The following is a 23,446-nucleotide window of genomic DNA, read 5'->3' as shown; positions in this document are numbered from 1 at the left end:
TTCTTTTTCCATGGACGGACAGACATGAGTGTTTATATCGGATTGCAGGTTCCCTATTGTGTGTCAATGGAAGGAAAGTTATATGGATTAAAATTCTATTGTTTTACACCTTCTTTTTCATGATAGCAATAATGAGGGTATTATGTATGCACCGTTTTGACAAGATATCAAAATTCCAATTTTGATAATCCGCTGTTTGAAATGAAAGAAAAGAGACTTTGAAATAAAGAAGCAAAGAATAATCATTGCATTGCACTAAGCTTCCATTATGTCCACTGCTGAGATATACGCTGAAGATCATCTGCAGGGCTCCGTTGTGGTTTTAACCTGATATTGATTTTAGCTCAGACTGTGTTTAGCCCTTCTGCACAACGCAGCAAACCCTCTGAGTTTAAAGGTAAATATTTAAAGCTTCTTTTTTTTTTAAAATTCATCCTCCAGGACCGAGCACCTTACCCGCCCAACAGGCGAACGGCTACAACCACCCTGACCGTGGACGTTCTGGATGGAGACGACCTGGGCCCCATGTTCCTGCCGTGTGTGTTAGTGAACAACACGCGTGACTGCAACCCGCTCTCCTACCGCGCTGCTATCCCTGAATTCACTGAACCGGTAAGAAGGTGGCCATCAGGCAGGTGCGAACACGCTGCTCCTCCAACAGGTCACTTTGACACGCCCGTCTCTGTGTGCGGGTTTGTGTCCTCATACATACAGCTCTGTCTCTTTCGCCGTGCCAGACAATTTGCATTCGTGTTAGCGCTGTGTAGTATTTGCCGTGTTCAGTGTGAACTGTTGCCACAGCTGTAATTGCGTGTTGCGTTAGCCCCTCTGCATAAAGGCAGCCCACCTGTCGCTCTGTTGTCTCCGTCTGCTCAGTCCATGAACATTTTCTGGTTAGGTGGGCCAAGAAATTGGAGTTAAAGGGCTACGGTGACCTTGGAAGATCATTCTACCCCACCACTGTTACCCTGGAGCCTTTCGAAAAGGCGGGAATGCAGAAGAGGCACCTGGCCAGTCATTGACCAATCACACAATACAATATACTACTATCAAGCTAATACTGGCTGTCTTTGTTTTACTCAAATTAAAGCATGAGTCTTCATTTTTACTTTCACTAAAATTTCAATATGAAATTGCTCTCACTGAGAAACTAGTGGAACCTCTGAGGTTATGGAGTTTTAAAATGACATCTCCACAATCACGACACAGTCAGAGGACAATAGGTGAAAGATCATTTGTTCTGAGTTTTTTTAATTTAAAATCCCTATCATGCATAATTTATGGTAAATCTCCTCTTCCCTCCCTATATCGTGCTCCTACAACTGCAGACACAAACAGGATTTTTCCACCAGACCTTTTCATTTTTACCCAATAGTTCTTGTGTGTTACTCTCCTAACCCATTTTCCTCATTAAAAGTGTTTTTCATCCGAGTTTATTCTGAATTGTCCTGCTGCCCTTGTTTTGCTATTGTGCACCAATCTGTTCAGTTGAGATTGTAATGATTGTACCATCATACCCATCAACATTGAGATTTCTCTCTTCATAATTGATGAGCTTGTTGTAATTAACCACGTTGGCTAGAGAGGAATTATTAAGTTAATCTGGTTTTATTTATTTATTTCTTTGGGGGGGATAAAACGTTGGCTCTGGAGTCCTCCGGATAATGACTGCTAGAGGAGGGTATTACAGCTAATCATCATTGTGCAGAGCCAGGGGGATTTGATTTAGCACACCTCCAGACATTGTAAAATCGAGGGGGGGTTTGCTCTAGAGCTGCAGGATCTAATGGGCGTCCTCAGAGGAGGGTTCCTTCTGCATTAGAGCAGTTAGGCATGTATGTGATGAGAAAGTTTAGCATGGACACACACACCGTCTCAGCTAGCCATGCCTCAGTATGCACCAGGAAAGTCCACAGTCATGACCAATTCTTGGCGTGAAATTAAAAAGAAATGCTCATTAAATATAGTGGGAGTACTTTGTTTTGGTCAGTGTTCTATAGGGATAATGTACATTGGAACTCAGTCCATAAAACTGAGATAAGCGATTCAATTTTTGCTCTGTTCAGTCATTTTGAATGTTTGCAGCCTTTTAAATTAAAGCACGGTGAACAGAGTACTTTTCTACTTATGTAAACAAGCTCAAGTGTGTCGGCTTTGGAATTCTCAGCATAGCACAATGCAAAAATGCGTGGGAGGAACATTATGCATGAGGATGAGCAGGTAGTTCTTCTGTAATAGCCGAACACAGCAGTGCATCAGTGTAGTCTTTTAATGGCTGAGTTATACTGTTTGTATCAGGAAAGCAGTCAAAATCATTATACGAGCCAGGGAATTTCGGTAGATAATTGACTTTTAAAATCAAGCACTTTGATTGTGCACCCATTAAAACCACGATTAATTATAATTACTGATGGATTAATACTAATGATGATGATTTTAGTTAGAGAACATCTTTTAAACCAACATACCGTAAATGAGAACAGCGTATGGAAACGGAATGCAAGCAATCAGTGACGACTCAGCCGTAAAAAATAACACTGCTGCCATAATCGGCAATTAAAGTGGGAAGACAACGACCCACTGACATCGATGACAAAACCACTATCAAGGAAAACACACTCATTAAATGATGGAAGTCAAGGATTAAATGGATAAAAATTAAAAAGTTATCAGATTCCAATGCCAGTAAAGTTTGTCTGTAAAAGTGGAGAGAAGCCATTTCTGAGGTGCCACTGAGCCTGATCCTCTTCAGCTTGCCGAATGACTGCACCACATCTTGTTGCAGAGCAAATTGAACCCACTGAACGTGACCCCCCCGATTCGTGCCGTGGACATGGACAGGAACATCCAGCCTCCATCCAACAGACCCGGAATTCTGTACTACATCCTGGTTGGTAGGTTTCTGACATTTAAATGCATCAGTAAATACATTGGTTTTATGTTTATGGCTGATGTTTTATTTAAAAAGGGTTGTTTTCCTTCTGGATTTTCTGTTTTTTTAGGTCACCCAGCCACATTTGCAGAGTATTTCTCCCTGAACAAAACCACAGCGGAGCTGCGCGTTCTGCAACCAATCAACAGAGACTTATATCAGAGGTTCACCCTCATCATCAAGGTGATTAAAAACATAATTCCAGTCAGTTAGCTGTATTTATGAGTTTGTTGTTGCTTAATTAAGAGGCAGCATGTTTGGTTTGAGTCGAAGATTAATTCATAGTGGTGCAGCCATTTCCAAAATGAGGCCATTGCGTTTCATCAGGAGGATCTTTGGAACGATGTTCACATAAATTCTCACATTTTCTGGACACAAATTACAGTTGCAATTGTTTTTCCAATGATTGTGCCACTCTCCTTAAATACGCAGTGGATTTTTACATGACAGACCAGCTGCTGCAATGTCTGATGGTTTATTCGTCGCTGCAATAATCGATCGTGAACAGGCTTTCGCTGTTTGCAGAGCAATTTACCGAACCCCAGCGCGAGGAGGATCGCCCTTTCACATTTAGTTAGTGTGTCCTCTGGTCGAGCAAAGGTTTGCATTGGCATTCACAGGTACTACATTGTTGGTCTGGTACAGCATCAATGTGCATGGATTATTTCATTTTAAGTAAATGACTGAAAAGTAAGATTGATCATCCAGCTGACCTTGCCTGATTTCATTGTACAATTGTGTATAATGACACTAAGGCTCCTTCTTCATCTTAGGGTTAAAGTTGGTATTATTTTCTCTTATACCAAGCAGACTTCTCTGAGGCTGTCTGACCAACCCCCAGACCTGAATAAGGATTAAGCTGCAGTCCAGTCCCATGATGACATCATATTGTCCCCAACTCTTCCTCTTTATCATTTGTTACATTGACCAGAATTAGAATATATTTAAGACAAGTCTCTGCGGGTAACACAGACAAAGAAAGGGGTTTGAGTTTTTAAAGGAGAAATAAAATGCAGTATGATGACATAAATGATGGAGTCACAGTGAGAGAGTGATGTCGGGGTGATACACGGTGACTTTTTGTAGCGGTCAATGACCAACAGGCTCGATGGGGGTCATTAAGCAATGGCTTCCAGACATAAGGACATACCTAGAAAGCTAAACCACCAAGGAATGTTGTAATCCCAGACCCAACCTTCCTGTCATTCTGTGTGTGTGTGTGTGTGTGTGTGTGTGTGATGGAGAGTTCCAGGCACCATGTGTTGTCTGCATTTCTCCCTCAGGTGTTTGTTTGGGATGCTTTGTTGGGCACCCCCCATCGTTAAACTTTTTTTTGGGGGGGGGGGCGGAGAACTGTGATGAAACTCCCCTGGCTCCGCAGAATTCATATTAGGGTAAAAATCCAAAGTCACGGCAAACAAGAGCAGCATGGCAGGTGGCCCCTGAGTCGATTATCAGTAAAACAACAAATTATTCTAGTGCTGTAATTAGTATTCTTCTACACGAGCCCTTTGAAAGGAGGCTAATGCGTAGAATTAGTTCCAGGTCATGGTTTGAACTGATGTAGCCTCACTCCACCGCTCCACTTTTAAGTGTTCCTGAAGCATCCCAGTAGCAGCGTATGTGCAATGATGAGAGCGGGTGCAGTGAGATGCTCACTGACAGACTTGGGCTATTTGGTTTGACCCCACCGAGACCTCCAGACACGACCTTTGGGGGGAAAAAGCTCTCTTTATTTTGCTGTAATAACATTGGTGGGGGTATAGCACAACTGGACTAATAGCTAGTTTGCAGCCACATCTGAAAAAGCCTTTTTGTACAGAACTGAAGAGAAATAGCTTCTACAAAACCTATTTCAGATGCAAGGAGAAACATGATTAGGGTCTGCATTGATGCTGCTTTGACCTGATGATGGGGAAGTTACACCAAAAACATACATGTTATGGTAACTGGTAAAATAGTAAATTTTAATGATGACAGCCAGTAATATTTCCCGTTAGCTGTTTCCTGTCTGTGGTCAGTCATTTGAAGAGGTAGCAATAGTCTAATTACAATGGCTTCCCTTTAAATCATGGTAGTTGTATTGAGTGCTCTGGTAGCTGCTGTTTAATCCTAAGTGCCCCCCAATTAAATTAAATCAATTGATCTTTTGGAATCAAATGACAGAGAGAAATTAGTCATTGCAAGAACGGGAGCAACTGAAACAGTTTTTCCCACATTTCTGTCAGTGTCTGGCTGGTTTTCAGGCAACTAATAGCAAGACAACACTGTCAAACCCTTGTTTTTAGGCTGAGCAGGACAACGGACACCCCCTCCCGGCCTACGCCGACCTCATCATCGAGATCCTGGATGAGAACAACCAGGCGCCGTACTTCCAGCTCGCCACCTATCAGGGATACGTGAGTGAGTCTTCGCCGGTGGGTACAACCATCTCAGGCAGCTCAAACCTGACGACGCCCCTGGAAATCATCGCACTGGACAATGACATCGAGGAGGTAGGTGGGACGCAACATTAGCACACCTGCGGTGTCTCATGAACATCGGCGCCAACACGCTTGAACATGTGACAGTATCAATCCAGACTGATGCTCATTCATTCCTGTATGCAATGACCTCATGACCATGACTCATTTTCCTCCCGTTGTAGCTGGAGCCAGGTGATTCACCTGTAGGTAAAGGGTTTGCTTTTGAGTGCAGTAACACACACACACAGGCATTCACACATGTGTCCTATAGGGATGTCCTATGGTGAAAAATATTGACTATATATTGAAAATAAGAGTTTTAACAGCTCCAAATTCCAGCTGTATAGACTGAGGCAGCTTTTGAACAACAGAAACTGGTAATTAATTGTTTTTGTTTTTGTTTCAAAACCATTCATCAATCAGTCGTTCATGTTTATTGTGGCATCCGCACCTGTCGTGCTTTAATTACAGTGGGTTTGAAATAAGCAAAGAATCCGCATTGTTGTCATAAAACAAATTTTGAGCCATTAAAAATCTTTCATTCATCTGAGGTAGACAGCAGATTGCTCTGGGACATCTCTATTGTGTTGTTAATTTATGCGTCACATTGGGGAAAGTGGAAACGCTTGTTGTTACTGGAGACATCCAGAATGTGCAACTTTGAGCAATTTAGGAGGGAAAAATTGACTTTCTGTTGTGCTTGGAATGATTTTCCCTATCGCAACATTTCATAACCGCTGAACTAAATACAAGCATGTCTCCAGTAATGATGGCCGTGCACTGACTTTTGTTTTCTAATGAGAGTGTGTGCGTTTGGTCTTTTGCTGTGCTGTGTTCTCTTTCTTATTATGCAGATTGCTTTTTTCGGTCTGTCTGGAGCACTTTGCATAACAAAATCCCACCGTCATTCCGTCTCGAGACCAAATGTATTGTGTAAATCATTATACACGTACAGTACATGCCGGACTCCATGTCCCCAACTCCGAATGCACTGTTTAAAATTCATTTAGTAACGATCAAATTGTTGAAATACTTTCAATTAATCAGATTTTGCGATCGTTTCTTGTTTTTGTATTATTTACATCTGTCCTTTCATTATTTTGGGAGAGGGGGTGGTTGAAGATTCTGTTAAAATAATTTTCCAACTTTGTAGTTATTTAACGCAGTTATTAAGACAAAATTAGGCAGCAGGTGCTCATTTGTTCACCAAATTCAAGACTTAAATGTTTATGATCTCTAATTAAGCGCTATTATACCAGAGGACCCAGGTGGCACAAGAAAACCTCGAGTGCTTTTAGGAAAAAAAACAAGTCAATGTCAATTAGAAAGCCAGGTAATACAATCAATCCCCCCCCCGGCCCCCCCGGGCGGACTGTTTACCAAACCGTCTCCGCGGGATTCATTGATGGTCAGGAGCCGAAGGTGGCGATGATAATAGACTCCAGGTTTATTTAACAGTTTACCCAACAATGTTTAACATTGCACAGCAGCTGTTAATTGTATTAACGCTTCCCGCCAGTTTTTGCACGTTTCAATAAGTGATTGATAATTGTGGTTTCCTCTGAAAGTGACCAGAGCCGCGATGGCGGCAGACATCATTGGCCGGAGTCGCTTTGCGGCGCTCCGCTCTTTCCTGCCGGCTGACACTGATTACCCTGCCGGCACTCTGGCAGTCGAAAATGTTGTCTTTGATACGTTTTTTGCAACCACACAGCTGCGACCTCAGAAAAGCCCATGAAAAACGCATCACCATGGTAACGCTTCTCTCCTTTGAAAACTGCTTCTCTTGCAAAGACAAAAGACCCGTTGGTGAAGATTTCCCTCGACAACTACGCCACGATATTTGGTGTGACTCCGACTGGCATAGTGCGCTACCTGAGGCTGGTTACACCTGTGGACCGGGAGAAGCAGATGGCTTACACGTTCACGGTACGACTCCACTTCTACCCTTTTTTTTGTGTCCTATTCTGTGTTGAAGGAGTCACACAGCAGGAGGCACCTCTAGGTATAAAATTGACCTGGCATTTACTGGGGATAGAGAGGGTCTTCCTGAGGTCTGAGATTAAGCCCTCCAAAGATCAAGACCTCATAATGTACGAACGTTCCGTCCTCTGTCCATCAAGTAAAGCTTAAACTTCACATGTTTCCTGAAGTTCAGTTAGAGCCCAACCTCTGATAATATCTGTGATGTTGCTGTTGCCGTCACGGCTGATGGGATGTGCTCGGCTTTGCCTTTATAAATCTTTTTCTTTTCTTGTAAGATCCAAACGTTTGTGTACAGTTATTTTGAAATGCTGTCGGTGATGGATGGACACGGATGTTGCCGTTTTGGCCTTGGTGTGATGCTTCACATTCCCACTTCTGATGCTAGACAAAGGCTGAAAAATTAACATAAGCTGCTTTACCATCACAGGGACTTTTGTTTGTGATTTTGAAAGACCAGCAGAATAAACTTTCCCTCAATCCCAAACTTTCCCTAACCAAGAAGGGAAGCTATAACAAGTGGACCGACGGTCAGATCCAGACCATATCGAGCATATTTGTAAGGAGGGACTTTAAATCAACAACAGGAAATGACTGAGTCCGTCGAGCTGGGAAAGTTAAATGTGAGACAATGAAATGAGTTCGGCATCAGGGCTTCGAAAGTTCATTAACCCCCCCCCCCCCCTTAATCCCACCCAAACCCCTCATCTGTCTGATTTGAATACATTTTCTGGAACTTTGAGGTGCAGAGAAATGCAAACAAAATTTTCTGGGACTTTTTTTTTACCCAGGTAAAAATTCCTGGCAATAAATGTTCCTGGAACTCCTGGTGGAAAGTGATTTAACTTGTTCTAGTATCTAAATGATTGCAGTATTCTCTGAAATGGTTAAGCCTGAGATGAGTCCATCGTTAACTTTTAAATCAGCTGGCGACGTCTTGTCTCCATAACCTTCATAAAAGCAGTGCCAATACTAATAATAGTTAGTAATAATTTTGATCATTTTGATTGAACTATTGAACTAAAGAAAGAGAGCATATGATCCCACAGTTTGTCATGTAAAGTCAATCATGTATTTACACCTGTTTTACTGCAGGGTGAATAACTAAGTGTGCCATAAAAACAGATGGTAATAACATAATTCATACGACCACATAATAAGCGAAGTAGTTTGCTCCTGACTGTCTGCAGTTTGATTTAGCAGCAGATCCTTAAATCAGCCTCTGCCGTGGCCACGAGCCATTGTTGTGCAGCTATTATATCACTCCTGTAAGAAGAAAACAATATTTTCTCCATTTAAATGCACAGCTCATAAATCAACTTAAACAAATAAACACCGTGCATATAGAACAAGGAGAAAATGGATATAGGGATGGTGGTACAAATGAAATGAATGGCTGCTTACATCGCAGGCAACCACATCTCAAACCCGCCTCATCAATTATGGACACTTTGACATCACACATGCCAAATGAGAGCGGGCCTGTGCCGTCACTTTGCTGCTCAGACAGTCAGCGATGGTGTGTCTCCCAGCGCTAACGGCTGCATTTCCCAAGTGTTTGATGCTTCATGATGAATTTCCCTCAACATATCACACAGCCTTCACATGCACTACATGACAAGTCTGGAAGCGATTTGACGTTTATGACAGACACTGAATGAAAAGTTTAGAAGCGTAATTACGACGCGCTTGTAAAGTAGCCCGGATGTTTATTTACCAAGCTTGTTTTAATTATTTTCCCCTAATGAGAATATAATGATCAGGATGCTGAAATTGCGGGATGTGAATTACATCACAATGAGGATAAGTAGACAGTGTATTGTTTTTTTTTGCAGCTGGAAGCCAACATACAGCTGTTTTCTTCAACTTTTAATTTGATGGGTAGGAGGCGTCTGACCAGCACAGCTGCACTATTAACAAACGTGTCAACAGAGAGCCGGAATGGTGGCTGTCATCCCGATTCCGCGATGAGGCTCGTTTAATTAAAATGGCAAAATTGATTTAACACACGCGTCAAAGCAACCAGTTCAGTTCGTTCAAGTTCTGAGATGATTATCCAGATTAAAGCTGAGCTGCAACAGAAGAAAACGCATCTCGGGGGACAAAGAGATCGTAATAATCTTCTGTCCATCAGACATTAAAAGAGAAAGGGAATGTTGTTTACATAATGATAAACAGCAGAGGGACCTTAAAGATTGCGCTCTTGCCTTTCTCTCGAGGTAATTTCCCGGAATATTGGACAAAAAAAGGAAAAACGCGTCCTTTTGAAAAGGGCAGCACTAAATCAATTCTCTAAAAACTGTCTGTGCCTTAGTAGGGAAAGCACATCGATCCAATTTAGATGAATATCAGACTGTAAAGATTGAAGTTTTCACATTTTGTGTTTGCGTGCAGAAAATGGCCGACTTTGTTTACAGCTATTTTGTGCGGCCGTATTGAGAGACACGCATCTGTTCTTCAGTTGTGTACAGGTGTACACGCACAGTAGTGATGACTCGGTGAATCTAAATTGGCTCTTGCCCTCGACGTGTTGAAAGGCTACATGAAGTCAACACGTGGTTGGACAGGACGGGATATCGAGGTCGTGCTGTATGTTATCAGGCCTTTTCTGTGTAACACCTTCACACCTGATTGTTGGGCTATTACAGTGTATTAAAACCTGCAAAATGTTTCTGTCCAGAGAACAAATTATAGAGGAAAAGCAATTTCCCACACAGAAAAGTACCCACCTTATCAGTTTAGGCCTCTTCTGTACTTTGTCGATCCGCTTGCTCCATTTTACTTCTCCCCTCCCACGTTCTGGAAATCAGAGCTGCGGACAAATAAATATAAAATACTGTCTTTTAGAAAGACACACAGTCGTGCGCTTAAACCCTATGCTCCTACACACCTTTCTCGTTTCCAGATGGTGGCATCAGATGGTGTCCAGCAGAGCACCCCAGTGACTGTCAACATCCTGGTCATCGACGCCAATGACAACACGCCCACATTCGCAAAGGCCTCCTACAATGTTGAAGTCTTCACCGACATGCAGCCGGGGGAAACCGTTCTCCAGGTAATCAATCAGGGATAGTGTCCACCTCCTTATACACGCTGGCTCGGCGTACCTCTCTTTGTCCCCATTGCGGCACACCTCGCCGCAGCGATCCCGTGATTTGTGGACAGGACCAGCATCCATGTTCAGGACAATCAAGTCTGAAAGAATGCTTCGTCCTGGGAACCGTGCAAGCACAATTTAGGTTAATCGCCAGATGATTTTCAAACTGGGGTTTTATTTTTCATAATTTAACCGGCTTATACAGAGATTGTTATTCCATGTTTTCGGTGCCTCCTCAGATTTAAAGGTTGTGGTTTTCTTTTAAAGGCCACTCGTATACATGAGGACGCAAGTAAGAATGCGGCTATGGCCTTTTGATTCAGGAATCCGTAAACCCGGTCTTCTAAATCACTTTCTTGTCTGTGTCACTCAGAACGTGGTCTCTCGGCACAACCGCTCATGAGAAAAAAAAGTCCAACACTCAAAAGGTCAAGTTTAATCTGTCTCGAATACCAGCTGTTTTGCCCTCTTCAAAATGAGGCCAAGGGTCACGGAATGTCTGCCATGACCGCTTAACTGATTTTGTAAGCCGTTTATGAAAGCTTTGCTGCCCCCGAGGATGCTGTTGCTGCCTATTTGCTAGCGGGGATTTTAGTTGCAGCTTCAGGACCCCGATTAGAAGTTTGAGGTCTTCTAAGATACAAAGCAACCAACATCACAAGGACTCTAAATCACAGGCAGCAGAGCACCCTGGTGAAGAACAAGCTGCAGTAAGCCCGGTTTATATATGTCATGTATCTAAAAAGTGTAGTAAATATATCAAGAATCCATTCTGATCTCACTGACATGTTTTTGTTCTGCGCTGTTTAACTTAAAAACAACCATGGCCACTCTGCAACTTCCTTCTTGATTAATTTGGTTAGTCGGCTCCAAACGCTGCAAAGCTAAAGTAATCTGGATCAAAACACTGGAACTAAATCCACAATCTGTACATATTCCATTTCTCCTGTTTGTGTTCCTAGCAGCTAAGTGTTTACATCAATTTACATCAGTCAGTGGGACATCACATTTAACAACTGTGTTATTAACTGCGTTTGTGATTTTTGCCATAATCGGCGCAATCAGCCTGAACAGTAGTCGTTACCAGCCATCTGGAGGTCAGGCTGGGACGTCGGCCGGATGCTCTGAGCGAGAGGACTGTTTTTGATTTCAGACTTCAAAGATGGGCGCTCGCTACCCGAACATAAGGCAGCAAAAGATTTGAAATAAAAGTGTATTAACAATCAGACTGAAGTCAGCCCTCAAGAGGAAGAACACGTTTTCTGCACTGCTTCACACTGTCAGACGAACTTCGAATTTCTTACTGAAAATCACAACATGCACTTGGCACTAACCTGTCTCTCTCTCTCTCTCTCTCTCTCTCTCTCTCTCTCTGTCTGTCTGTCTGTCTGTCTGTCTGTCTGTCTGTCTGTCTGTCTGTCTGTCTGTCTGTCTGTCTGTCTGTCTGTCTGTCTGTTCTGCAAGTTAACTGCAGCGGATGCTGATGAAGGATTGAACGGCCTGGTGACGTATGAGATATTGGCCGGGGCCCAGGGACACTTCATCATTAATAATCGCACAGGTCGCCTCACCGTGGCGCCAGGCGTGGCTTTAACTGTGGGACAGTCTTATGCACTGACTGTCAAGGCCTCAGACGGGGCTCCAGAAACACAGCGAAGGTGCTTTTTGAGTGTTATTTCTGTTTTCATAACACAATTACTGTGGTGGGCTTTTATTGGTGTTCTGGATTACAGAATCTTTGAATTCTGGGTGAATTACAAGTCTGTCCTTCTGTGGTCCAGTAACATGCATTGTTTATCTTGTCATTTACAAGCAATCATTTCCAGTAGAAGTACAGCCAAATAAGGCTGATTATTGGATTTTGAAATCTCATTTTGATGCATTCATGACCCTTCACAGGAGTTCAACGAAAGGTGTCTCACACAGCGCAGGAGTAAATAATCATCACAGTCTGTGAGCCTGAAAACCAGCAGGCTCATTTTTAGGAAAGTGAATGAAAATGAGGAAGCACACTGAATTTCTTTGACTCCACTGTCTGATCGCTGCGGCTCAGAAGGTGATCTAAGGAAATGATGCTGTCTAAAATGATTTTCATTCTTCTTTCCCGTCAGGAGCTCCATCACCACCGTCTACATTGAGGTTTTGCCACCCAATAACCAGAGCCCGCCGCGCTTCCCCCTCCTCACCTACAGCCTGGAGGTCAGCGAGGCCATGAGGATCGGAGCGATCCTGCTCAATCTGCAGGTGAGATTCTTTTCTGTAAATGAGTCCAAGGCCGCCATCCTCACAGAGGGTTGCCACATGAGCCGCAGCTTAAATGGTGCGTATTGTTTTCAAGAATCTGTTTTTCTTCCCCCTCCAGGCCACAGACAGAGAAAATGACCCCATCACTTACCGCATTGTGAGCGGAGATTCCCAGAAGGTGTTCAACCTCTCTGAAACGTGAGTCCCATGTTTCCTCCCCACCTCAGGCGTACTTGAGAGGGAATATAGACATGCGGTTTGAAGAGCTAATGAATTATTAATCAAAAGATAAAGTATACCGACTGTCCTTAAATCATACAGCGCGAGTGTGTGTGTGTGTGTGTGTGTGTGTGTGTGTGTGTGTGTGTTGCATACTGGACCAAAATTAGCTTTTCATTGTCAAAGTAAGGACATTTAATTCAAAGCAGGTTTTTGAGGGTTAAGACTTGGTTTTAGGATCCCAGTTGTGTTTTATTTTGATTTTCCCAGCATTTATTCATGGATCAATTTTAAAACAAGTTCAGACTGAAAAGAGTTTAAATTTGTTTCCATTTTCCCACACATCGAGTCTTGTCTCAACAAATATCTGGACGACTGTAAATTATTAATGATCCAAAGATTGAAAAGAACAGTTCTTCCTTTAGCTGCTTTATCTATTAGATCTAATAGAATTCAAAGTACCATCAACATTTTAGAGGTGGCTCATTTGGAAGATTTTCAGTCTATGCTCAGGTTTGTTTTTCTTGAATACTTCTATCAAGGTTGTAAATTAAGATTTCAATTCCTAAAAGCATCCATTCTTATTAACATTTATTAAGAAGGCAGAGGTGAGCAGCAAAAACAAACACAAACCCCTCAGAATTTAATGAGCATACAGTACCTTTGTTTTGTTATCTGTTATTGTGTTTTCAGGGTAGAATTACTTTCCCTTTCATTCCACACATTTCTGGAATAGCATTAACAGACTAGTTTAGATGATCCCTGCACAAATAGAGATAGAAACAAAGAAGCAGAGACAGAATAAAAAAACAGAGATATTTCTGTTTAGTGTGGCTCGTTTTTTTCCCCCCACATTCTCTCTGGCTTTTTATCTCTCGCGTTTCTTCTGCCTGAAAGGAGGAAGACAATATTTCTGGGTATAAAAGCACCCCAAATACTTCGGTATACCTCTCATCATCTACATCAGCATAAAAGAAAAATCACCTGACTCAGAGGCATAAAATATTTAAGTGGTCTGTGCTTTTTAACATCCCTTAAATAGGCGAGCAAATATGGAGGAGAGCGGAGACGTGTGGAGACTGAGAATGAAGGACCCTGCCAGACACGTTTCGCTCTAATTGATTAAAGCCTCTTTTGTTTGCATCCTCAGTCCCCTGGCTACACAAGGGCAAGCTGTGTCGTCCTGCCATTTGTTTCCTCTTAATCTGCCTCATTGTCTTTCAATCAAAACTAAATAAAACAGCGCCGTTGTTTTTGGGGAGACGTGTCAGGGAGGCTGCTGCCGTGGACGGCTCCCGTCTCCTGTTATCTCTGTGAATGAGCTAATATGATCACAGCCTGTCAGCGGCAGAACAAACATGAAAACCACACGATTAATCAAAGGATAATTAGCTGGTGCTCTTGATGAGTCCTGATCCAGTGAGGAATTTTGCTGCACACTCCGACATCCAGAGTGGCTTCAGTCGGGCTATTATGAATAATGAGCTCTCTGATGTATAACTCACTTTAAATGGGCCAGACCCCCCCCCCCCCCCCCCTCAAGAAGGGGGGGATGCTTGAGATTCCACCGTCATGTGTGTGAGCAGTGTAGACGACTCTGAGCGTGCGAGCCGACATGATGTAGGTTGAACACGTCACACCCTCAACGGCTCTTCTGCCCCCTCCCCTCTGCGAAACATGTGACACCTATAACACCACATTTTAAGTTTATATCTGGATTCTACTAAATTCATGTGTCAAATACTTAAAATGCCGGTTGTAGCCTGTTTGGTCAACTTGATTTCATAATTGTATCCAACTACATCAATTTGTATAAATTTACATCATTTTTAAAACTCTGGCAAAAACCTTTTTCAACAAGTCATCTTGGCATATTTAGAACTATAATAACTGAACTCGTGTCCTTTTCATTTATAGTATTATTCAGAAAGGGACATCTACCGCACAGCCTTTTAAAATGTTTTGCTTGCTTCAACTTAAAAAGGATGCCACCCTTTAATTCATAATTAATAAATGGAAAAAGAGGTAAAAATGTCACATAAACTGAAAAAAATAAAGAGGTTGTCTTTATTGGTACATTGAACCAGACATTTGGGTCATTACTTAAGGTTTTAAATGTCTAAATAGAGCTGCAGATTCATATTTGAAATTACTGTTTTTTTTCCCGTGTTCAACAAGACACAATCAGACTTGGAGATCAGCAGATTACCTGACCTGACCTGCGCTGCCGCTGCCGCCGCCGCCACGTAATACGCAGCCGAGCGTCTGCCGTGTTTGACAACATCCTTTTCACGAGCTGGTTCTGGGGACAGAAGGTCGTACATTATCAAACATGATCAGTGAACCTCTCAGACCCAGCTGCTGGAGCACAGCTCAGCACTCCAGCTGCAGGAAGGACGTGCCTCCCCCGGGCGGGCTAATCTTTCCTCTTTAATCATTCCGATCCTTGTCAGCATCGCCATCAAGATCACCCGGATAATCAGAGTAATTATGTCAGTCCTCATCCTCACATCTGTATTATTACAGTCAAGTCAGAGCCAGCTGCGCCAAAGTTGCCTATCTGAATGCCTGTCCAGAATAAATAAACTCATCAGCCATAAGGGAAGGATGGCGCTGCCGTATTTGACCGGTTTGGATCATTGTTTTCAGTTTCTGATCTCTGGGTGTATTGGATCATGCTCACCACAACATTGGATGAGTGACCAGAGAAGTAGATGTTCTCGGATCTCGTTGCATTACAACTAAGGCAGTAAACAAGGAGGCTGTCAGCGTCTGCTCTGACTTTAATTTAGAAATTCAAAAAGGGGCAGGAGGGAATTGTGATTGGGAATAATCTAGTGGTGCATTCAGATGTGTTCTTGCACAGCCTCTTCTGTCGCTGGGAAATTGGTTTATTTCTTTATGTATTAGTTTTGCCCGCGTGTGTTTGTTTACCTGTTGCTGCACCTGAAATCACATGTTTGACCATCATTTGGCATTCCATTTGTGTTGGAATACTCTGATGCCAGATTATTGCTTGTGACTGAGCAGGGAAGCTAGGTATTGTGCTGCAGAATGAAGACACACGTATTTATGCCTGTATTTCCTGTGCTGTGGGAGAATAAGTGAGTTTTTCTTGCTAAAACTCTGACCGCTGTCAGCCATGTTTGATGAATCCTGAAGTGAATTCCCTCTGACGAGCAGCCTTCTCTGTCACCCTCTGCTGCATCTGAAAATAAGGGCTTGTGCATGATTGTGATTCAAAGAAGCTGTTGTGTTTGTCTCCCCAAAGCGTCTGCTTGTAACACCTCCGTGTTGTCACCTCTGACCCCTCTCTACAGGATCGGGCTGTTACTTCTGGGGAAGCTTCTGGACAGAGAGAGCACAGATCAGTACCGCCTGATCGTCACAGCCTCCGATGGGAACCCTGGAGGGGTGAGACACAACTCTTTCCTCGTTGTCTTCCTTCAGAGCTGACAAACAACTGACTTTCTAACTCATTAATCTGGAAAAGGGGCTTAAAATACTGAACATCCACAACGCAGAAGAACAAGTGAGAGAACAGAAACTATATCGACCCCACTTGTTGCTTCAGAGAGGTGGTTCTTCATCCAAACCATCCAAGTCCCCCTGTTTCACCTTATGACAGTCAGAACCTCAGCCAGTTCTGACCATCAACCCTGGAGTTTAAAAGGAAATCGGCTGCTTTCAAGCTGTTTATCCCCCTCCTGTGCTTCAAAGTCTACACGCACGCAACACTTTCTTTTCCTGTTTTAATATGTAAAACTGCAGTGGATGGCGTGCTGGTGCAGTGGTCAGCACCTTTGCACTAACAAGATTATGGATGGATAATTAAAAAGTTACAGTATGTAATTTAGCTTTTGATGTTTTTACCCCTTAGAAATCCACTCGCATCCCATCCAGGTTCTGCCATCACTTCTCAGACAAGTCTAATGAAATAAAGCAACTATTTCCGCTCCCCTTTATTAATTAGTAAACAGTAAATTGCAGAGTCATCATCCGTCCGACTACTTCCTGTCACTGAGCTGTCTCTTCAGCTCATCGCGGGGAAGCAGCCCATAGCTGAACTAAAAGTGAATGCTGGCAGCTTCCCCTCCCGCCGAGAGTTTATAATCACATCAACCGTCGTAATTTGATTCTGCTCCTTCGCGGTTGGCTCAGGCTTCGCTGCCTCGATTCCAGACAAGTTTAGGTGAAACGTGGATAATAGCTAACGACATGAGGTGAGGGGCTTTGGTCGGCACGGCCGTGGCGTGCACGTGCAAACGCGCCGTGCTGGACGGCTCATTTTTATCTGTCCATAAACTACCGGTTAGTGAGAACTGGCATCAGCGTGAGCGGAGAGATGGAGGAGATGGATGGGTGGGTGGATGGGTGGGTGGATGGATGGATGGATGGGTGGATGGGTGGATGGGTGGGTGGGTTGTTATTCTACGAGAAAAAGACCAAAATCGTCGTGGAGTGTTTTGAGTTTTCAGCCTGGCCAGACGTGTCATTATTATGATTACGCGTCTCCGAAACTAAAACCAAAACAACCGCAGAGAAGGAATTCCAAACAGAAATCGAGATGAAGATGACAGTAACTAGGCCATTTCTTTCATGACACTCGGCTCAGTGCTGCGTCTGCCAGGGTAACTTCAAACAGCGCTCTCTAATGTCTCTCTCATGAAGACCGACTCCTCCCACCTCCCACCCAGCACTCCTCCCCCAAAGGAGACCACTTACAAAATTATTTGCATACAGATTCCCCCCAGTGCACCGAGAAACTCCCAAAGGTGCGTTTTCAACTTTAGTATGCTGATTGAAGTAAAGGGTTGAGATTTATCCCTAATTTAATAGTTATTGACTGTGCTGCCACTCATATGACGATGATTTGGAAATAAATGGACTCGTGTTATGTTGCTGGTTTCGATGCCGCTATCTTTCTTTTATCACTCTATCATGCTAATAGTCTGATTTATATTTAGCGGTGGCCAAAATGATTCGAACACCTGATATTTGAGAGGTTTGGGGGGGGCCTCTTTTGAATTGGCCAACTGGAAATACTTCTATTGGGAAATGAGGACCTCCTGAAAGTCTGAAGCTCAACCTCATGGAGCATATTTGGAGGGGAGATGGAAAATAAAAAGGGCAGATTTGTTTTAGATTTTGGTCTGAGTTGCAGAAGACACAAGAGAATGTTAGTGTTGAGGTTTTCAGGTAATATATTGAGTACGCCAGATCGGCATGCTGCGGTGCTTAGAGCAAGCATCTGCATTTTTCATGAACAATACGAGAGGAAATCCTCTTTTGGAGGTCGAATTTTTTTTTTTTTTTCAGATCTTTCAGGTGTTCAAATAACATTGGCCCCTGTTGGACATTGAAAAGAGTCAATAAAGAACAAGGAGAATCACAACTACATGTTTTACACCTACACCTTCAGAGGCGTGAAGGCTGTTGTTTGTGCTCTGCCGTCAGACTTCCACCACCACGGTCGACATTGTCGTCACAGATGTCAACGACAACGATCCCGAGTTTGACTTCGCCATACCTGTTAACTTCACCGTCCGCGAAGAAGAGGCCGACCTTTTTGTGGGCCTTGTGAGGGTGAGTGTGACGTCCGCGTCGCTTTCTAACGTCTGCTGACACAACAGTTGTCGCCTTCAGACGGCGGCGCCGTATCCCTGTTGTCTGAGTCAGTTCGGCACCATCGAGCAGCCAGAATTTCCTAATTAATGTAGATTAATTGGCCTGATGCCTGTCAGTAGATTAATCCTTGAATCATGACAGGAAACAGCTGTGAGGAACCGATACAGAACATGTTTACGATGTGCCAGCTAAGACAGGGAAAAAGCTGCCTTTTTTTTATCATGGCTGCAGATCCAGCCATCCAAGATTATTTTTTCCCTCTCCTATTTCCCTCAAGTCAGCCCAGAGCCTCAGCTGATTTCCACAGAACACCTTTATGGCACGTGAGAGCTGTGCTGTGACCAGCAGCAAACCCGCAGCCATTCTGCTCAGCGTTTCCATTGTTACAGATATTGAAAGGTTTTCTTTGTTCTAAAGCTGATGTGGGTTGTGTGTGCAATCAGAAGCATTAATTCAGACACTTCTGTGTGTATAGTTTCAGGAGTAATCCCTTTTTATGATATCAGGAGTTCACACTGTCAATTCAGACAAAAGCTTGTATAAAGGAAGTTTTTTTTGCCACCTTCAGCCTCCAGTCTCACAAATACAGCCAGCAATTAGATTAGGGATTAGGGGATTATGGTGTTCTATGCTCTTTGCAAGTTAATGAAGCACTTTTAGTTACTAAGTTAGATACTCAAAAGGATAAAGACAACATTTCATATACCACTTGTTGGAAAACTGTGGATATTATTGTGTATTTGATGTGTTCTAGGTCAAATAAATGTTTTATTTTAAATAAACAGGGCGGTTCCGAGTGCCGCTGCTGATCTCTTAACTAATAGAAAGTGCTGTTGGTGCTGCCAAGATACACCTGCGACATGTCTCGTGGCAAAAAAAACGAAACAAACGGCGACCATGGAAGTGTAGAAGGGCAGGAAGACAGGAGACATAATGCATACAAACCCAACGCTCATCTCCCAACGAAATGGAGGGATGACTGAGGTTAACCATCCTGGGTCAGGAGAGCACCACAGAGGCGAGGAGGCTTGAGAGGAGTCGGGGAACTCTTTCAGTTTGTCGGCCAGGTATCTCCAGAGGCCGATGGGAGCACGTATTAATCACCATACTGATTTTATCCAACTCAAATCTGGTTGATAGATACACTAGCAGTGGCAGGGAAACTAACGTGAACGCTCATAAGCTAGGGTTGTCTGTAGGCTACTATAGAAGTCAAAGTTGATCATATTTAGGGTTTACTCAACCAGTAGTGTAATAAATAAACAAAAAAGAAAAATCTTTACTATAATTGAATAATGATAATAACTGGTTATATACTTACTACAACTCCACTGGGTGGTGCCCCCTGTCCCTTATTTTCAGGAAGGTGGCAACCCTACTGCAGTGTGCATAATGCATAATGCTATTAAGCAGCTTAATGCTAGCCCTAATGGATTCTGGCTTATCCTGACAGTAACTGAAAACTGTTCACGGAGTCGTGTTCCAATTCTCTCTACGTTCTGTTCCAAACTAAACGACTCGTGTGAAAAATGCCATTTAGCATTTTGTAATCCAAATTTTTCAACTGCCATGTCTGCTCACATCTGTTACAAATTTGGTGGATTAGGCAGTTCACTGGGAGACACGGTGCGTTACGCACAAAGGTGTCACTACAGAATTTGATTACAGGCAGCAAGCAGTCAAAATTACTGATGTGTGATCGCTGCAGGAGTCTGTTCACAGGTGCCTGGATTTGTTTGCTCTCTCTGACCTGGCTATTGTAAATCTAAACGAGTGGTACAAATGTTTCACCTTGTTCTCTTGACTCTTTTTGTAGGGCTTCTTGTACAAGGTTTAATTCAGGCTCAATGGAACCTTTCTGAACACTCTTTTCTGTGCTTGATATATACTTTTGTGCTTTTTTTGCACTTTTGTGCTTTATGGTTTTAAACACAGAATCTCTCTGTGCCCTACGCTTCAAAAGAAAATGCTTTTCCTTTCTTTTTTTGTCGCAAATAAGGGCCTGAAACATTTACATCAGATTATTTTAAAAGCTTTTCTGGAGCTTTTAGTTCACTCTTCTCTTTTTGAGTTTGAGTAATTTAGTACAGCTTTTAGTCTGCAGGGAGTACACAAAGCAAGGGTGATTCCCCGCGTCTGTCTGTATGGACTTTACTTTAAATCAGCGTCAATATAAAGCCTCACTCTGTTAAAATAATAGAATTATCCCTTTTGTCTTCTCTTTCCCCTTATTTTGTGAAGTGTTACTTTGGAATGACATCATGTTCATGCTTTAATCTCAGTTATGTGAAAGTGATGTTTGAGATGAAGATCAGCAAACTGAAATGTTACTGGTGTTGTTGTTTATCGGTACAGCTGTGCAGCTTCTGTTCCAGGGGCTCAGACAATGCATCATATCAAAATGGGAACAGCTGCTGCATGCTCTGCATCACTTAAAGCTAATTAATCTCTGCCTTTGTGAATGGAAATGGGTTCTCTGTCTTTCTTATGTCGTCATCTACTCAAAAAAAGATCATCTTTTAGGGTAAAGTTTAACACCAAATCAAAGAACTGGCAAATAAAAGTCATTTTGATGAGTTGCATCATTTCTATTACAGAAACTTAATTGATTTTGAAGTTATTAATATAACTTTTTTGATCAGACAGTTCATCAAAGATAAACAGAAGCCTGGATTATCAAGTCATTAGTTTAACTCTGGATAAACTAGATATCAAAGTTTTTTATTCTGGTACCAGTAAAGAAGCCCTCTGATTATGTTGCTCCTCCTCAGGCTACAGATCCAGATGCGGGGGCTAACGGTCAGGTGGGCTACCGGATCATAAATCACCCCGACTTGTTTGTGATCAGTGCCAATGGCAGCATCTACACGAAGGTGCCTCTGGACCGGGAGCTCCGGAGCCAGTATGATCTTGTTGTGGAGGCGTCGGACGGGGCTGTGGATCCACGGCGGACCACCTTGACCCTCTCCATCCAGGTCACAGATATTGATGACAGCAGTCCGGTTTTCTCCCAGCAAAATTACGTGGTGAATGTTCCAGAAAACACGCCTGTGGGGACCGTCGTATTGAAGCTGAGCGTAAGTATGAATGTGTGCGCGCTTGCTTACATCCCACGTCGGTTTTCTTTTTATTTCTAATGCAGCACAGGGGCTGCAGTGCCACTCCTGACACCTGTTTGACTTGAGTCGCAAGCGGTTTGTGAGCTTACGATAGCAGGAAGTGTTTAAAATATTAAATGCTTTGAGACAAAAGCATGCAGACTGAAACACTCGGTGCCTTAGGTGAGGCAGACCGTACATGACAGCTGGTGTGGAATGGCGATCTTCCTGCAGAAAAACAGGAAATAGGTTAAAACTATAATATTTACAACAGACAACAGCCCAGACTTTTAGATATTTGCAGATACATTAGAATATCGACATCAGGACCTGTTTCACTTTCTTTTACTCCTCTGTGTGTACCTGTTGGCCAACACATGCAGCTGTCTATGTGATGTCATCTCGCTGTGACATCACCTGCATTCTTAGTTTTAATATTGTCTTCCTGCACAAATCAGTGGCACAATGGCTGACAATCATTAGTATTGTAATTTCTAACTAAAATGAAAAAATTCTTATTTTCTACATAATTATTCCCATTTATTAATTATTCAGTGATACTAACATCATTGTTCTGACAGAATGTGATAATCAGCTTTGTTTTTTATAGCAACCCAAACTGAGTTTGTATTCTATAACTTGTCCTGACCAGCAAGGACATAAATAGAAAAGTCTCACCTACCTGCTGCATTTTTTATTGGAGTGTCGAAAAACCAGGCAGGGAAAACAAAACAGGGCACCAGGCAATTGCGGATTTATCATGAGTGACGGTTTCCAGAGAGAGATTAAGTGAAAGACAGAAAGAGGAGTTCAGGCATGAGGTTTGAGGTTGAAGGGTGTAAGTGACAGTGGCAGCGTGACACCATTAATCTCCCTGACAACACATCTCAGCTCTAAACAGATGAAGTTGGAGACGGGGGAGAATAACAACAGCAAAGACCTCCTGACAATGCTGAACTCTCGTTACCTCTGACCCCGTCTTGTGGTCCCTGGAACTGGGACCTCTGTCTGTCCGTGGATTTTCTTGTGTTTATAATGTCTTTGCCAAGCTGGATTGGGATCTGAGCATGTTGGAGGTGTGATTTTGATGTTTGACTCTTTATTATGCCCCCCGCCCATTATACCATCCACATGAATCCCAGTAGCTAGATCCTAATGTCCAAAGGCTTGTGTGGATTTCATATTTGAAACCTGGCGCTCAAATCCAGAAAAGTACGTACGTGCAAAAAAAAATTAGATCCAAGCACATTTTTCTTTGTGCTTCCCAGCTTGGAATGTTCGAGTACCAGTCTCCTCCCTCGCCACACCTTGAATAAATGTGCAAATTAGTAGAAACGGGGGAGGATTCCCCTCTCTGCACCATCAGGTAACGGAACCAAGCCATGAGTTGTTAAGGCAGGAAGGGGAACTTTACTGATTGTGAGTTTGAGACGAGGGATAAAAAAAATCTTCTTTTTGGCTTCTGGAATTAATAGTAAAAGACGAGTTATATTCTGTACAACAGTAAATCATCTGCCATTTGGGAATTTGATACACCACTAACATGGTTTAATTTCTTTAAACATGGAGACATTTAGGGGCTTGTCACTAACTTTTACCACTGCCGAGTAATGATGCCAAACCCAGGCTCATATTTCGGGGGCACACATGCTCCACACCTGTCAGAGGGATTCATTTCAGGACAAATAAATGATTCATTTACCAAGAAGCCACCCATCCTTCACCGTGTCATCTTGTAGCCTGTTGCCACCAATGTTGGTCAGAACAACTGAGTCATGCA

General features: G+C 42.9%; 1 protein-coding gene across 1 annotated transcript in view; it reads left to right on the top strand.

Annotated features, from left to right (window-relative positions):
• The window catches only part of pcdh15a (protocadherin-related 15a), a 122,255-nt gene that overhangs the window by 55,439 nt on the left and 43,370 nt on the right, over positions 1–23,446 (top strand). Inside the window, exons 9-20 of the mRNA XM_057047476.1 lie at positions 442–612; positions 2,786–2,894; positions 3,003–3,115; positions 5,221–5,427; positions 7,192–7,326; positions 10,286–10,435; positions 11,942–12,135; positions 12,589–12,721; positions 12,840–12,919; positions 16,261–16,354; positions 18,398–18,526; positions 21,340–21,645. Of these exons, the coding sequence (XP_056903456.1) occupies positions 442–612; positions 2,786–2,894; positions 3,003–3,115; positions 5,221–5,427; positions 7,192–7,326; positions 10,286–10,435; positions 11,942–12,135; positions 12,589–12,721; positions 12,840–12,919; positions 16,261–16,354; positions 18,398–18,526; positions 21,340–21,645 (1,821 nt within the window). The remainder of the gene's footprint in view (positions 1–441; positions 613–2,785; positions 2,895–3,002; positions 3,116–5,220; positions 5,428–7,191; positions 7,327–10,285; positions 10,436–11,941; positions 12,136–12,588; positions 12,722–12,839; positions 12,920–16,260; positions 16,355–18,397; positions 18,527–21,339; positions 21,646–23,446) is intronic.

Source organism: Takifugu flavidus, chromosome 11 (genome assembly GCF_003711565.1).
Source record: "Takifugu flavidus isolate HTHZ2018 chromosome 11, ASM371156v2, whole genome shotgun sequence".
Lineage (NCBI taxonomy): Eukaryota > Metazoa > Chordata > Actinopteri > Tetraodontiformes > Tetraodontidae > Takifugu > Takifugu flavidus.
The sequence above is the reverse complement of the archived record's forward strand: the minus strand, read 5'-3'. Positions and strand labels throughout refer to the sequence as shown.